The sequence below is a fragment of the Nannospalax galili genome, unplaced genomic scaffold, assembly GCF_000622305.1.
Source record: "Nannospalax galili isolate Female #2095 unplaced genomic scaffold, S.galili_v1.0 scaffold14, whole genome shotgun sequence".
NCBI lineage: Eukaryota > Metazoa > Chordata > Mammalia > Rodentia > Spalacidae > Nannospalax > Nannospalax galili.
Window position 1 is genome coordinate 630,202 of NW_008336953.1, and position 15,350 is coordinate 645,551.

Genomic DNA, 15,350 nt, shown 5'->3' on the forward strand with positions numbered 1-15,350 from the left:
AATGATTAAAGCTTTCTGTTTCAATAATTCAAGCAATAAATATGGTAGACATAGTGAAATTTTACCCTGAATCAGTCTATGCCTGTGTTTTTCTTGTGCGTGTTTGAGAATGATCTTAACTAAAGTCCTTTTTTCCTTACTTAAAAGCTTTCTCAGAGTTGCTGAATGCAATACACAATGGTAAGTTTTATTAGACTCTTCTCTGGTGGCTCATTATCACAAAGGTGGTTTTTTGTTGAGAAGCTCAACTGAAAGTTAGCATGGTCTATTGATTAGATGAAATCTGGTCCTCCAGTTAGTCAATTAATTGTTCAGCACCTTAGTAAAACTTTTGTCTATTGCCTGCAAGGATGATAGGTCAGTCTAGTTCATCAATCTGGCTTTTATGGTCAGAATAATAACATTATTATAATATTATTGTTCTAAGTCTCTGCAAGTCTTTTATGTTTGCAAATACTCTAGTTCTCTTTAGAGGTCTTTCTTGCTAATGCAGTTAGGAATAGCACATACACTAGGAATTTGCTTTTAACCACAATTTGAAATGTGAATTGAATCTTTAGAACTTTTATTTGAACACTTTATTTTACCCTCTATATTTCATGTAGTGAAAAGTGAAATATAGCCCTTTAAATTGTATATACTTGGGCCAGTCTTTACAGTAGGGTTGCACATTTTGTTGGGCTGGATTCTGCGTCAGCATGTAAGATGAATGCTATCACTTTGCACTTTGACAGTGCGGTTACAATGGAGGTCATTCTTGCAGAAATATGGTGGTTTCTTTTGTTTCCCCAAAAACTTTCCATAATTTTTTTGTGTTCAAAAACTTCTATTTAAAATGTTTAAAATTACATATTTTTTTTGTTTATTTATGTGTGTGTATATGTGTATGGGTGCATGTGTTACGGTGTGCCTATGGATGTCAGAGAATAGGTTTTGAGAGTCCATTCTCTCCTTCCACCATGTGAGTCCTGGGATTGCACTTGAGTCATCAGGCTTAGTTGCTGCACCTTTACCTACTAAGCCATCTTGCTTGCCGTGAAAATTTCTCTTTTTAATATGATATCATTTATTTGCTTTTTCAATTATTAATTGATATGTCTCATTTATTTAAAGCTTTTTTTTTATTCCAAGCAATTTTCTCATATTTAACTTTATGAAATTTTGGTGCCATTTAATTTGTAACCCATTTAATGAATTATGTTTAGCTTCTGTTTACAGAAGTTTACAGTAGACAGCAAAAGATGGATGGCAGAGTTAGCAGTCATAAATGGCCCCATTTCTTTGAGGCCACAGGTGGTCATTTTATTAATGAATATATTCATTTACGGGGCGGGGTGCCTGTGTGTGTGTGTGAGCACGCGGCCTTGTGCATGGTAGAAAGTGTTATTCCACTGAGCTGGTTGCAGCTTTGCTTTCCTGTAGTACCTGTACTTGCAAAGATTTAGACAATGAGTATAACAAGGATCTCTTAATCATTAGGTGTCTGTAGGAAAAGGATCAAAGCTGCCTTGATGATGAGTTAATCATTTTACCGTTCTTTGGTTAGAGAAATACGAAAGCTGGGGAAGTTTAGCAGCTTTTCAGTTAGCGTGGATTTTATACTTGTTCTTACTTCTTGAAATATTAGAGTTTAAAGCTCAGATATATTGTCAGGAAAGCAGGCATCATAGTGAGCAATCGAGATAAACTGTCATACAAACTTTCCATTGCTCTCTGAGGAAACACTGGGTTGCGTTAATTCCATGGGAAAACTTAGGCTCCTCTGTAGGTAAATGAGTATCAGTGGGGTTAATAACTTCAGTTTTTGGTTTTAGCAATTTTGAGGTTGATAGTGAATTCTGTAATATTGCAGTACGTTGCTTGTATTTTTTTCCATCACGTAATACAGAGAAAAGAAGTGTAGTAGACGTCATATTTTTAGTAGTAAAGGCAAGAGGAAAATTGATACCCAATAAATACTAAGTCTGTGATTTTTTTTCCTTTTTCCCTTGTCTAACTTTTAAATTTTTCTCTTTTACAAAATGTTATAAAACATACATAAATTAAACCCAACTTTATGTTTTGGTTCATTGTATATATTGTATAATGTTAAGATGGGGGTAAATATATCCACCTCCTCAAATGTTTGCCATTCTTTGTTTTTATTTTTCCATTTTTTATTCTTTGTGTGTATACATAATGACCTTGATCTCCTTTACAGATGTAAAGTAGATGAAACTCAGGTCATCAGGTTTTCACTGCAAATGTCTTTAACCTTAGTCATTTTGCTGGACCTCAAGATATATTTGTGTGTGTGTGTGTGTGTGTGTGTGTGTGTGTGTGTGTGTGTGTGTCTTGTTTGTCTGTCAGTGTATGCACAATTATATTTTGGGTTTATGTACCTGCACACATTTCTTTTAGATGAAAACTCTGAAAATCCTTTCATGTAACCTTTTGCTAACTGCATTCTCTGTAGTCACTGTACCTTGCCAGGGACACGTTTTCCTACTCACCTGTATCTTAATGCTCATTCATCATAATTTTCAAGGGACATGTTAAGAGTCATCACAGTGTTCTACAGCTGATGTCTAGGACCTTTTATCTTGCAGTGTTGAACTGCTGTATCCATGAGACAGGTCTGCACAGCCCCTCTTTCCAGCTCTGCGAGCTAGAATTTACAGAGAAGCTTTCAGATTTTTACTTTTACAGTGTTTGCCATTTTTCATAGCCACGCTTTAGATTTCTTTGTTTTAGGTCTACTCAGAATTCTTTATTTTAATTAAAAGAGGTCAATACACTTACTTTTTTTTTATTATTAATGTTTATTTTATGAGTGCTTTGCGTGCATGTGTATATAAGTGTACTCCTGATGTGCAGTGCCCACAGAAGCCAAAAGAAGGTGTTGAATCCCCTGGAACTGGACTTACAGGTAGTTAATAGCCACCTTGTGGGTGCTGAGAACTGAACCCAGGTTCTCTACAAGAAGAGCCAGTGCTCTTAATTGCTGAGCCATCTCACCAACCCCGGAATTCCCATTTTTTTGCGTCAGTTGCGCTAGTTTGCCCATTTCATCTGCACTAAGTACTTGGCATATAATTATTCATAATATTCTTTTATAGGCCTTTGGTTTTGATAAGGATAGCACTAAGAACACTCAGTTATTCTTCCCACCTCACCTCCCTTCGGATTTTTTTTTCCTCTGAAACAGTGTCTCCTATAACCTGTGTAGCTAAGGATGACCTTTATCTCCTGATCCTCCTGCTCTCACCTTCCAAGTGCTAGGATTACAGTTGTAAGCCACCAGATCTGGCTTCTGCTTTCTTTCTCTAATGTTTGTTATTTCTTTCCTTTGCTTATATTGCTCTTGTTTTTCTGCCTTTTGTTGTTTTGAGACAAGATCTCACTATGTCTGGCCTGGCACTAGCTATATAGATTGGGATAACCTTGAACTCTGAGATCCTCCTGCCCCTGTCTCCTGAGTGCAGGGATTAAAGGTGAGCCCAACCACATCCAGCCATTTTTTTCTGCTTGCTTTTTTGTTTGTTTTGTTTTGTTTTGTTTTTTGAGACAAGATCTTACTAGTAGCCCTGGCTGACTTGAGAGTAGCTATGTAAGTCATGGCCTGAATCTCAACAGAGATTCACTTGCCTCTACAGTTTCTAGTGCCAGGATTAAAGGTTTGCAACCCCCCGCCCCCCCGCCAGCTTCCTGCTTTCTTAAGAGGAAATTAGGTTATTGAGTCCTGTATTACCCAGGCTAGCTTCAAGCTCATATTCAAAATCCTCCTGCCTCAGATTCTTGAGTACTGGGGTTATAGATGTGCACTATCATACAAGGTGAAATACTTTATTTTTTGAAAGCAGATCTTTATAGATATGCAGGGTTGGGGTCCCCCCCCGAAATTTTGTGCCTTTTATTATTTCTTTGCCTGCTTGGGAGGAAGACAGTTGAGGATAGGACTTGCCTGAAATTTGCTGTGTAGCCCAGCAAATTTGTGGTGATCCCCTTGCCTTTGCCTCCTGCTGGTATTTTTGGCAAATGCCACCATACCAAGCTCTTTACCTACTTCTTAGATTTTTCCCACGTAGTATTTTCTCCCTTACAATTGTACTACTTCTTCACTTGAAAATATTTACATGTATACTTACAGTTTCGGCTTCTGTAGTCGTTAGTTTCTCCAGATCTCTACTTCCTATTTGGACTTTTCTCATTTCTACATTCAAATGCCAAAAGCCTTACAAACTTCAGTTCTTCCCACTGTACGCCTTCTACTGCTTTTACGTCCCTTGTCTCTGTGCGATGTGCACCCACCTAAATCAGACTCTCACTAGGTGGTTAGCCCACTTGTCCCCTTCACATTTTACTGTTCTTTAAAGTTTTCCTATTATTTACCTTTTTTCTCCTTTAAAGTTTCATTTCTCTTGCTTGGTTAATCCCTATATTGTCATCCAAAACTTTTCAGCAAACTTTGTTTAGCCCTCATTCCATTATCCAGCCTAGATGACGCCAGAACTCAAATGATCTGTATAGAACAAAAGTCACATGATATCATACTATCTTAAGGAATTTTCTGTTTGGGGATAGACGTCTTCATCCCTAGCCTTAGTCTTCCCTCCTCATCTCTCCCCTCCTTCTCTTTCCCTTTTTCTTTTTTTTCTTTTGCATAATGGGAATGAAAACCATGGTCGTATAAACACACACTCACCTGCTCAACCTCAGAGCTGCATCCCTAGCCCTTTGGTTTTTCAGACAGGATCTTGCTATATATATAGCTTAGGTTGGCCAGAATGTGAGTGCTGGGAGCACAGGCAGGCACAGCCACACCCAGTGTGCATATTGTTTTGTTTATGTGTATGAGTGTTATATGCCTGCAAATGTGTAAGTGCACCTGTGTCATGCAGTGCCAAGGAGGCCAGAAGAGGTTCAGGTCCCCTGAAACTTAAGTCATGGAATGTTGTTAGCCACCATATAGGTGCTGGGATTCAAACCCGAGTTTTCTGGCAGCCAGTGCTCTTAACTCTCCAGCCCTCATCTTGTTTGCTTCTTTTGGAGACATAGTCTCTTGTAGCTACAGCTGGTCTAGAACGCCCAGGTGCTACGATTAACTGCATGTATCATCACACCCAGCTTTTTTAATATATTTTTTAAAATTTTTATGTGTGTGTTTACCTGCATGTATGTTAAGTGTACCATGTGTATGCAGTGTTTGCAGAAGCCAGAAGAGGGCATCAAATCCCATGGAACTGGAGTTAAGGACAGGGTAAACTGCTATGAGGTTGCTTCAAACCAAACTTGAGCCGTATCTCCAGCCCCCATAGTGTGGTTATGCAGTAAATAATTAGATCCCAGAATATAACCAGTGCTACTAAGTTTTTCTCTAATATTAATAAATTGTGACTCAGTGGGGAATAATTAGGGGAAGAAAAGGATCTAGGCCTTTTCTTGGTTGAAGGTTGCAAAGCACAGTGGTAGAGGGCTGGAATATAAACTAAGATCTATCTCAAACAAAATAAATTCTCAGACCTTAGGATTGTTCTGTTGAATCAAAGAAATTGTAAAGCACTAATGTGAAGTTGAGGAGACAGAACACATGGTGTAGTAGACGCTGTGGGCAGGCTCATACTTATTATTTGAGAAAGAATCTGGCTCCCATATCCAGCCTTGCTTTACAGAAGGCCTATACTATACATAAGACAGTAAGACTTTCTATCTCATGGCATCCAAACTACTTTATTGAAGATAGGCTTAAAAGACAGTAACATGCTGAGCTTGGTGGCACATGCCTTTAATCGCAGCACTTAGGAGGCAGAGACAGGCAGATCTCTGAGTTCCAGGCCAGCCTAGTCTATGTAGTGAATTTCAGGACAGCTGGGGCTATGGGGAGATCCTGTCTCAAAAAAACAGTGAAATGTAACATTTGATAGGTGAGTCAGCTACTAGGAGGAAGTATTTCTCAGTGTTCATTTTAAATGCTGTAAAGAAAATAAATTTACAGATATGTAGCTGAACTACAAGAGAGGCAGAACTTGAAAAGTATCTATTCACTAATAAAAGTGTAATGTAAATGCAAGTTAATTGTATGATCGTTCCTTTTACAGCAATTCTGTGGTAATACCATTAATTTTTGTAGAATGTTGCTGATAATTTTTAATTTACATAAATTAAAAATTATCTTTTAACCCTGTTGATCTTCTTCCCCATTAAGGTCTTAAGTTCTGCAACTTTGTCTGTCATAGTAGTTTTTAGGAACTGGTGACTTAAAAACAAAATTAAAGAGTGTCTTTTCTTTAGACAAAGATGACATTTCTCCACTAATCAAGCAGGAACTTAAATTCATAGGTATGTACCAAACTCAACCATGGTTTTTTTAAAGATAATAATGTTAAATTAATCAGAGAGCAGCTTAGAAACCTTTCATTAAAAAACAGAAATTTTTAATTGTAATAAATGATGCCAGAAAGAATTTATTAGTAACCTTACAAATCAGCCCATGATAAACCATGTTATTAACATTCTTACTGTTCTTTTTTTAGATTTGTCACATTGCTTTAAGACATCATAGATTTAAAAATTCCTAAAACTTCACTTGTAGGTCTAGGTCTTTCATTAAGAGGAATAATCTGATACTTTTTTGTAAAGTGTATAATACTCTAAATCATTTTTTATTTTTTTTGTGTATGAGTATATTGCCTACATGTATTTAAGTGTACCCATGTTGTGCAATGCCTGCAGAGGTCAGAAGAGGGCATCAGATCCTTTGGAACTGGAGTTACAGACAGTTGTTAGCTATCATGTGGGTGCTGGGAATCAAACCTGTGTCCTCTGCAAGAGCAGCCAGTGCTCTTAACTGCTGAGCCATCTCTACAGCCCCCATTTATTCTTTTAAAAAAATTTTATTTCATGTTTGAGTGTTTCGCCTGTGTGTATGTAAATGTACAGTGCCCTTGGCCAGAAGAGGGCGTCAAATTCCCTGGAACTGGTTGTTAGCCACCATATGGGTGCTGGGGACTGAACCTGCACCCTCTGCAAAAGCAGCCAGTGCTGTTAACTGCTGAGCTGTCTCCAGTCCCGTGTACCTCCTTTTACATTAGTTTAGGTTTTTTGAGACTCTTGAATTAAAAAGTCATGTGTTTTATCAAGCTATGGGAATTGGGAACCATTGTTTCTTCACATATGCCCTGCCCATTCTTCTTCTTTGCCTGTGGAAATCCTGTTATTCATATGTCTGAAGACAGGATTGTGTCCTGCCAGGTATTGCCCACAGTTTTGTTTTCCTTCCGGAAACTATAATTTCAATTGGTTTATCTTTAATTTTGCTTTGTTTTTCCTTCTGTTAATCTGTATTTGCTGTTGACATTGTTGTTGGGTTTGTTTTTTTGTTTTTTGTCTTTTTGGTTTTTTTTTTTTTTTTTTTTTTGTCTTTGTCTTAGCATATGTAAGGCAAGTTAAAGTCTTGGCCCAGAACATCGCAGTGTTGTGCTTCTGCATGAAGAGTTTCTATTAATTTCTCTTGTGAATGGGTTGTATTTTTTATTTTTGTGTGCTTGTGAATGTGTACCAGCCAGGGCTGCATCTTGAGACCCTGTCTTTAAAAATTAAAAAAAAAAAATTTTTTTTTAAGTTTGTTTTTCAATGTTTGACATTCTAGTTTTATTTTTCTTTCTTTTATTAAGTTTATAATTCTGAAATTTTCTCTCTCTGTACCTGAAGTCCCCTCCCACCCCCTCAATTTCAAAACAATCTCAAACTTAGAGAAATGTTGCAGAAAGACTCAAGAACTTTATAAGCCACTTAGAGTAAATTGCAGGCAGGTGTACATCTGCCCTGAACACTCATTTCCTACACAGAGTTAGAGTGCAGCCTTCAGGAAAAGAAGTCAGTGTTGCCTTGTTCCTACCGTGCAGTTCTTCTGACGGTTCTCTCAGTAATTTTTGTTTCGTTTGTTTGTTTTGTTTTGTTTTTTGTTTTGTTTTTTTTCTGAGACAGGGTCTCCCTGTGGCTCCAACTGGCCTAGATCTTGCTATATAGACCAGACTAGCCTCAACTCATAGAGACCAGCCCGCCTCTGCCTCCTGAATGCTGGGATTACAGGTGTGTGCCATTACACTATGCCTGACTGTCAGATTAATAGACTCATTGATTTGGATTTTTTTTCATTGTTAGAGTCAAGTTATATTTCCTTTTGAACAGGTTTATCATACAAACAGTCTGCACATTTTCAGATGACATAAAATCAGCTTTTTCCAACGTAAAAATTTTTTTCTCTTTATCATTAATGATTTGTAAAATAAGACTGAGACTGCATAAAAAATCCCATTCCTCATCATTCTTTGAATTTTTGCCAGTATGAATTATCATGGCTTGTAATCCATTCCTCATGATTTGCTGTGATTCTCAAATTGTTCAGTTTTGCCTTAAATCGTTTTATAGGTTTTCCATCTTGCCCTTTGGCCTTCTGTGTCAGTGTTACTTGAATGCTTGCTCTCAGTGCCTGTGCCCTTCTCCACACTTTCAGCCAGCCTCTGCCTCCCTTCTTCATGATACTGCGTATGTATTCATTTACCAGTGCTGCTATAGTACAGATACTACATGTTTAGAAAATATTTTTTTTATTTTTTGGGCCTTTTGAGACAGAGTCTCTCTGTATTATTCCCAGCTTGCTTGGAAGTCACTGTGTAGACCATGCTGGCCTTGAACTCATAGATCCGCCTGCCTCTGACTCCTGAGTGCTGGGACTAAAGGTGTGCCTATTACTTGTATTTTATGTATATGAGTGTATTGCCTGCTTGTACATAAATATACCCCTGTCATGCAATGCCTGCAGAGGTCAGAAGAAGATGTTGGATCCCCTGGAACTGGAGTTATGGCTGGTTTTTAGCCACTATGTGGGTACTGGGAATCGAACCTGGGTCCTCTGCAAGAGCAGTCAGTGCTCTTAACCGCTGAGCCATCTCTCCAGCCCCACCAAATGTGAACTTTCAAAGCTGTTAAATATCTGGGGCTGGAGAGATGGCTCAGTGGTTAAGAGCACTGACTGTTCTTGCAGAGGACCCAGGTTCGATTCCCAGTACCCACATAGTGGCTAAAAAACAGCCATAACCCCAGTTCCAGGGGATCCAACATCCTCTTCTGACCTCCACGGCATTGCAAGACACGGGTGCACTCACATACATGCAGGCAATACACAGATACACATAAAATAAAAATAAATAAAAATATTTTTTTAAAAAAGAAAGTTCACATTTGGGGTGAAGAGATGCCTTAGCAGTTAAGAGGACCTAGATTTCGTTCCCAGCAGTCACATGGTGGGTCACAACCATCTGCAACTTCAGTTTCAGGAGCATCTGATGCCCTCTTCTGACCTCCACAGGCAGTGCATGGATGTGATGGTACAGTTACATGCAGGCAAAACACTCAGACATAAAAATAATAAAAATAAATGATAGCACACAGTTATTAGCTGCTGTTTTTTCTCTGTTTTGTTAGTAGATTAGAAGTACGGGTAGAATTGGCTGGTTTTCCTGCTTAGAATCTCACATAGCTGAGATCAAGGCTTTTGCCAGCTATGCTCTTCATCAGGAGGTTCTGGGAAGAAGCCACTTTGGGTTCATTCTGGCTACTGACAGGATCCAGCTCCTTCCTTTTAAAATATTTTTTATTTATTACTTTCATGTATATGTGTGGAGATAAGTGCACCCGTGTCATGCAATGCCCATGGAAGACAGAGAGGCTGTCGGATCCCCTGGAACTAGAGTTACAGACAGTTGTTAGCTGCCATGTGGGTGCTGGGATTCAAACCCCAGTCTTCTGCAAGAACAGTGTTCTTAACTGCTGAGCCATCTCTCCAACCCCTTTTCTTTTCTTTTCTTTTCTTTTCTTTTCTTTTCTTTTCTTTTCTTGATATCCAGTGCCCTAAACTGTCAAGTGTTTCCAATTTTTTCTTCAGTGCCTTCCTTTTTGATCTGCACCTAGGGCAGCCTTGGCTCACAGAAACTTTCTAATGGGCTTTGAGTATTTCTGCTGAATCTCTGTTGTTTTTCTTTTACCACATTTCCTATTAACTCGTCTACCATCCTTTTCTGTTCTAAAAGGTTCATATGATTATATTAAGTTTTATTTCAAGATCATCAAACCTGTATGTTTAGTTCAGTCTTCAAAGCCCCTTCACCATAGAACCCACATTAGTGTTTGACTAACCAGGAGGTGAAACACTTGGAGACCTCCCTTTAGAATTCTGCCCATCACAGCAAGGTATTCCACGTTTCTCTGCCCCCATCTTCCTTAATGCAGTGTTGCGTTTTCTCTCTTTTTTAAATTTCTTCTCTTACAGGATGTACCATACACAATAAATTGGGGTATTAGTTTTTTGTTTCTCCTCTTTATTCACAGTATAGGAGAATTGAGCCTAGTACCTTATCAGTGCATGTTAGGCAATTGCTCCTGTCATTTTATTGTATTCCCAGCTTTCTTTTTACTCTTTATTTTGAGGTCAGGTGTTACTAAGTAGCCCAGACCTTGAATTTCTGGTGCCTCAGGCTTCTGAGTAGCTGGGATTATAGATATGCACCACCAGGCCAGGCTCCTCATAGTGGGGTTTGTTTGTTAATACCTTTTTTTAAGACAAGATTTTATGTAGCATAGCCTGGCTTCAAACTCACTGTGTATAGCTGAGGACAATGATTTGGAGCTCCTGATTTTCCTGCTTCCATATCCTAAGTTCTGGGATCACACATTTACATCAGCACATTCAGTTCTCCTCATGGGTTCATCATCATTATATTTACCACATGTTTTTGTCTGTCATTTCTATCTTCTGAAGGTTCTTGGAGGACAAGCAGAGAATGTGTCTTTTAATTTTTATTTTATATGTTTGAATGTTTGCCTGCCTGTATGCATGTACACAGTGTTTGTGCCTGGTGCCAGCTGAGGCCAGAAGAGGGAGTTGGATTCAGAAATAATTTTCTGAATAGCATGATGAAATCTCATGCTATTTCATTGTCTCCCACCTAGGGTGACAATTGTCACTCTGTTGTAGTAGATCCACAACTGTAAGAATGGCACCAAAATGTGAGAGTAGTGTTGCAGAGGAAGCAACTGGGCATAAAATGTGGAAGAACTTAGTAAATGTAGAACTGTATGTCAACACTGTGGGCACATAGATAAAAGATACTGTATTTAGAGGGCTTGGTAATGTCTGTGACTTCAGACATGGACCAGGCACGGGTGTTAGAACATAGCCTTATATACTTGGGGGAGGGGCACTGTATGTTAAAGTGTATAAAGGATTAAGAAGTCTGCATTTCTCTGGATATGGTGATACACACCTTAAAACCAGCACTTGGATGGCAGAAACAGGTCCCTCTCTGAATTCAAGACTAGATTGGTCTACATAGCTTGTTCCAGACCAGTCAGGGCTACATAGTGAGACCCTGCCTCAAAAGCAAAACAAAAACAACCAAAGACTTCTGCATTTACCCCAGCATGTGTGTGTGTGTGTGCAGAGACAGGCATCCAAGGAACTTGCTGGCCAGCCAGTCTAGCCAAATAGGTAAACTGGATGACCAGTGAGAAACCCTGTCTCAAAAGTAAGATAGTGAACAATAGAGGAAGATACTGAAAGTTGACCTGTGGTCTCCACATGCACACAGACAGATGAGCACACCTGTATACACATGTATACAACCCCCCATACACACGTAAAAATCTATATTCAGTATGTAGGCTGATATATAGAACAAAACCAAACCATAAATCACACAATAAAAAGTTTTAAAATATACCAACGTATCAGGAATGTTTGTGATTTTTTTTTTCTACCTTTCCATATATTTTATTTTTACTAATTATTTTTTAATGGGTGATGTCAAAAGAAACATGAGTAAAATAGTTTTTCTTGTTTTCCTTTTTTCATTGTAGTGCCGGGCCTTCTGGGTGCTAGGCAAGCCCTCTTAACACTGAACTTCATCCTCAGCCTAAAAAATGCTTTATGTAAAAAACTAGTTGTCAGAGGGAGAGACATAAAGGCACTTAGAAGTATTACTTCTCCGTTGTACTAAGTAACGCAGTTCTTCTCAAATGCTTGCTATATTAGTGTGCCAGATAGTACGCAGACTTTAGTTAGTGCTTTATCCTATACTGACCAGCACTGTGATGTCAGTGGTACCATTCTCACTTTAAAAATGAGATAAAGAGCTTAAATTACTTGCATGAGGGAGCAGGATTTAGATTTTTAACAACTTCCACATCATATTTAACTTCTAAAAGGAATATTTAGTTTCTTAGGGAATGAGGTAAGGATAACTCATCATTTGCCTTGTTAAATATTTCTCATGACTGTCTCATTCATTTACTTTGGTTCTTTGGTACTGATTTGACCTGCTAGGCAGTTTGAAGCTGAGAAGTTGGAGCTCAGGTTAGTGATCAGTAGTCTGGCATACTCGTGTTTTACACATCAATCTTGTATAATGGCACACTAGTTCAAATGTGGGTTTAAACAATGTTCTCTTGGCCTTCTCCCACGTTATACTATTGCTAAGATCACGGTTTCTGCTTCCAAACCCCTCAAGCATTTTCCGGTCTGTATCTTCTCCACAGCATTTGGCATGAAGCTAGTGCCTGCCTCTGTTGTTGGCTCAGTGACTCTGGTCTTGCTTTTCTCATCTCACTGGTCTCATTTTATTTATGAATTCTTTCACAAACTGTCCTTGAGATGCTGGTGATCCTCAAGGTTTGCTGTTTTTTCATTGACTGATTGATTGACATGAATCTTACACAGTCTTGAACTGATAAGTTCAAGAGATCCCCCTGCCTCTGCCTCCTGCAAAGCTGGGACCACAGGTGCTTCATGAACAAAGCCAACTTTTAACAAGATTTCCATTCTTTGTACAGCAGTTTTCACTTCCTAATAAATGACACTTTTAATCACTAGACAGAAACCTGTGACCCATTCATAATACCTTTCTCTACCATAACTAGCGAATGTAACTAACATATCATCAAGTTTAGATGATTCTGACTTGTAGCTGCCCTTCAGATGCATCCTTTTTCCATCTTAGGCAAAACCTAAATTTTCATCTAATTTGTGCAATTGCCTCCTAAAAACTCATCCTTTTCCATCTGTCCTCTCAGTCCAGTTGTGACATAGGGTTCAGACATTCCCAGGTTCTAGTGGGGTTTTTTGGGTTTTGTTTGTTTGTTTGTTTTGAGACAGGGTCTCCCTATAGCCCCAACTGGCCTAGGACTCACTATGTAGACCAGGCTGGCCTTGAACCCACAAAGATCCACCTGCCTCTGCCTCCTGAGTGCTGGAATCAAAGATGTGCGCCATCATGCCTGGCTCAGATTCTTGTTTTAACAAGCCTGCTATGGTCCTTTGGTGACTTGCTGGCCTACACCTGACTTACAGGGTCCTATAAGCACCTCTTTGTTAGAATTTGGGATGAGGAGGTGGCATGATAAAGTAGTAGACCTTCAATAGATGCAGATAGCTTTATTAGCTATGAGGTGCATGCAACCTTCCCATGGGCATGAAGATTGGGGCCATGGGGTTGGGGGAGATCTAGAATTTATACATATGTGGATCCAAAAAATCCCAGAAAAGGGGCCCTGTCTTCCTGGAATCCCAGAAGGAGAGGCATGCCTTCTGGGTGGTGCTCCTCCCCTGGGATCTGGGAAAGGGAAATGGGAGTTCTGATGGGGGTTTGATAAAGAACCAGATCTTCAGTAAGGATAATAAGAAACCAGGTGTCTTTTGCTAGGGGCCATGTGTTCTGAAGCTGTATCTCCCTTCTGGTGTGGGAGGCTATTGAAGTTCCCTTCAGTTAAAATCAGATGTCCTGGTTTGTCTTGAGTAGAGGTTTCTAGAGCTTGGTCAAACTCCACAGGCTCCTAGGCATGAAAACACATCAGCTGTGTCTGTCAATCCTGGGGTTTCTGGGTTCTCCTGGTGGGATCCATCTCAAGGAATTCTTGGTGAGTTTCCTGTCTCTTGTGTGATCTGCCCTGCTGAGCATTTCAGGTTTCTTTGCTTCTATTTTTGCTGGCCAGAGACCTACTTAAAAATCCGCCAGGTCAGACCTCATGACAGCTGATCCCCAATACCTGTCTAACCTTTTAGATCTTGACTTACATAGTATCACATTTGTTCAAAAAGGTATTCTTGTTTCCTTTTGCGGGGGAGGGTGGTGAGACAGAGTTGGAACTCACAGAGATCCTCCTGCCTCTGCCTCCCAAGTGCTGGGATTAAAGGCATGTACCACCAAGCCCAGCCCTTTGTTTCCTAATTTTTCACTGTTGTTTTTTGTTTTTTGTTTTTTTGTTAGTTTGAGACAGGTCTCCCTGTAGCTCCAGCTGTCTTGAACTCACAATGTAGATCAGGCTGGCCTCAAACTCAAACAGAGATCTGCCTTCCTCAGCTTCCTGAGTACTGTGATTAAAGGCTTGTACCACTATACCTGACCTTGAATTTTTTGGTCATCTTATCTCTACCTCCCAAGTACTAAGATTATAGGCATGTGCCACCATATCTGATTTTATATCGTGCTGGGGACCAAACTTAGGGCTTTGTCCATGCTAGGCAAGCACACTCTCAACTGAGCTACATCTTACTATACTACCTTTTCCTTGTTGATCATAGTTTGTGTCAGAATGTGTATTCATGTATTTGTTTTTTGTTGTGGTGGTGGTGATTTTTTTTTGGTATTTTTTGGGGTTTTTTGTTTTTGTTTTTGTTTTTGTTTTTGTTTTTTTTTTGGTCTTTTTGAGACAGGGTCTCCCTGTAGCCCCAGCTGTCCTGGAACTCACTGTGTAGACCAGACTGGCCTTGAACTCACAGGGATCCACCTGCCTCTGCCTCCCGAGTGCTGGGATTAAAGACGTGTGCTACCACGCCCAGCATATTTGTTTTTAATGTTTGTCTTATAATGAAACTAAATTCCTGGTGAGCATAGTCTTGTTGGTCTTGCTTCCAATTTTTCATTCTTGTTCCTAGCATCAAGCCTTTTTTGTCTTTTTTTGGGGGGGGGGTTGTTTGCAACAGGCTTTCCCTGTAGCTGCAGCTGGCCTGGAACTCACCATGTAGACCAGGCTGACCTGGAACTCACCATGTAGACCAGGCTGACCTGAACTCACAGATACCTGCCTGCCTCTGCTAGGATTAAAGGCGTGCACCACCACTTCCATCCTTTCTGTTTCTCAGTAGCTACTCAGTATTTATTTGTTTTAGCTGGGTGGAGGGATAGAGGAATGGATGTACAGATAAATGAATGTGGATAAGTTTGTTACTGCCATCTTTCTGCATTACTGTTTCTGTTCTCTTTCCTGATCACAAATTTCAGAGAATTTTCCTAGAATTTGTGCACTGTAGGATTTGG

General features: G+C 39.5%; 1 protein-coding gene across 11 annotated transcripts in view; it reads left to right on the forward strand.

The window, feature by feature from the left end:
- The window catches only part of Mllt10 (MLLT10 histone lysine methyltransferase DOT1L cofactor), a 193,024-nt gene that overhangs the window by 145,469 nt on the left and 32,205 nt on the right, over window positions 1-15,350 (forward strand). For 8 of the 11 annotated variants that reach the window (XM_029562886.1, XM_029562889.1, XM_029562892.1 and 5 more), the window contains 2 exons: window positions 148-180; window positions 6,271-6,318. The exons of 2 other annotated variants lie outside the window; for them this stretch is intronic. In XM_029562886.1, coding sequence (XP_029418746.1) covers window positions 148-180; window positions 6,271-6,318 — 81 coding nt within the window. The remainder of the gene's footprint in view (window positions 1-147; window positions 181-6,270; window positions 6,319-15,350) is intronic. One more of the 11 variants, XM_029562888.1, reaches the window with a different exon arrangement.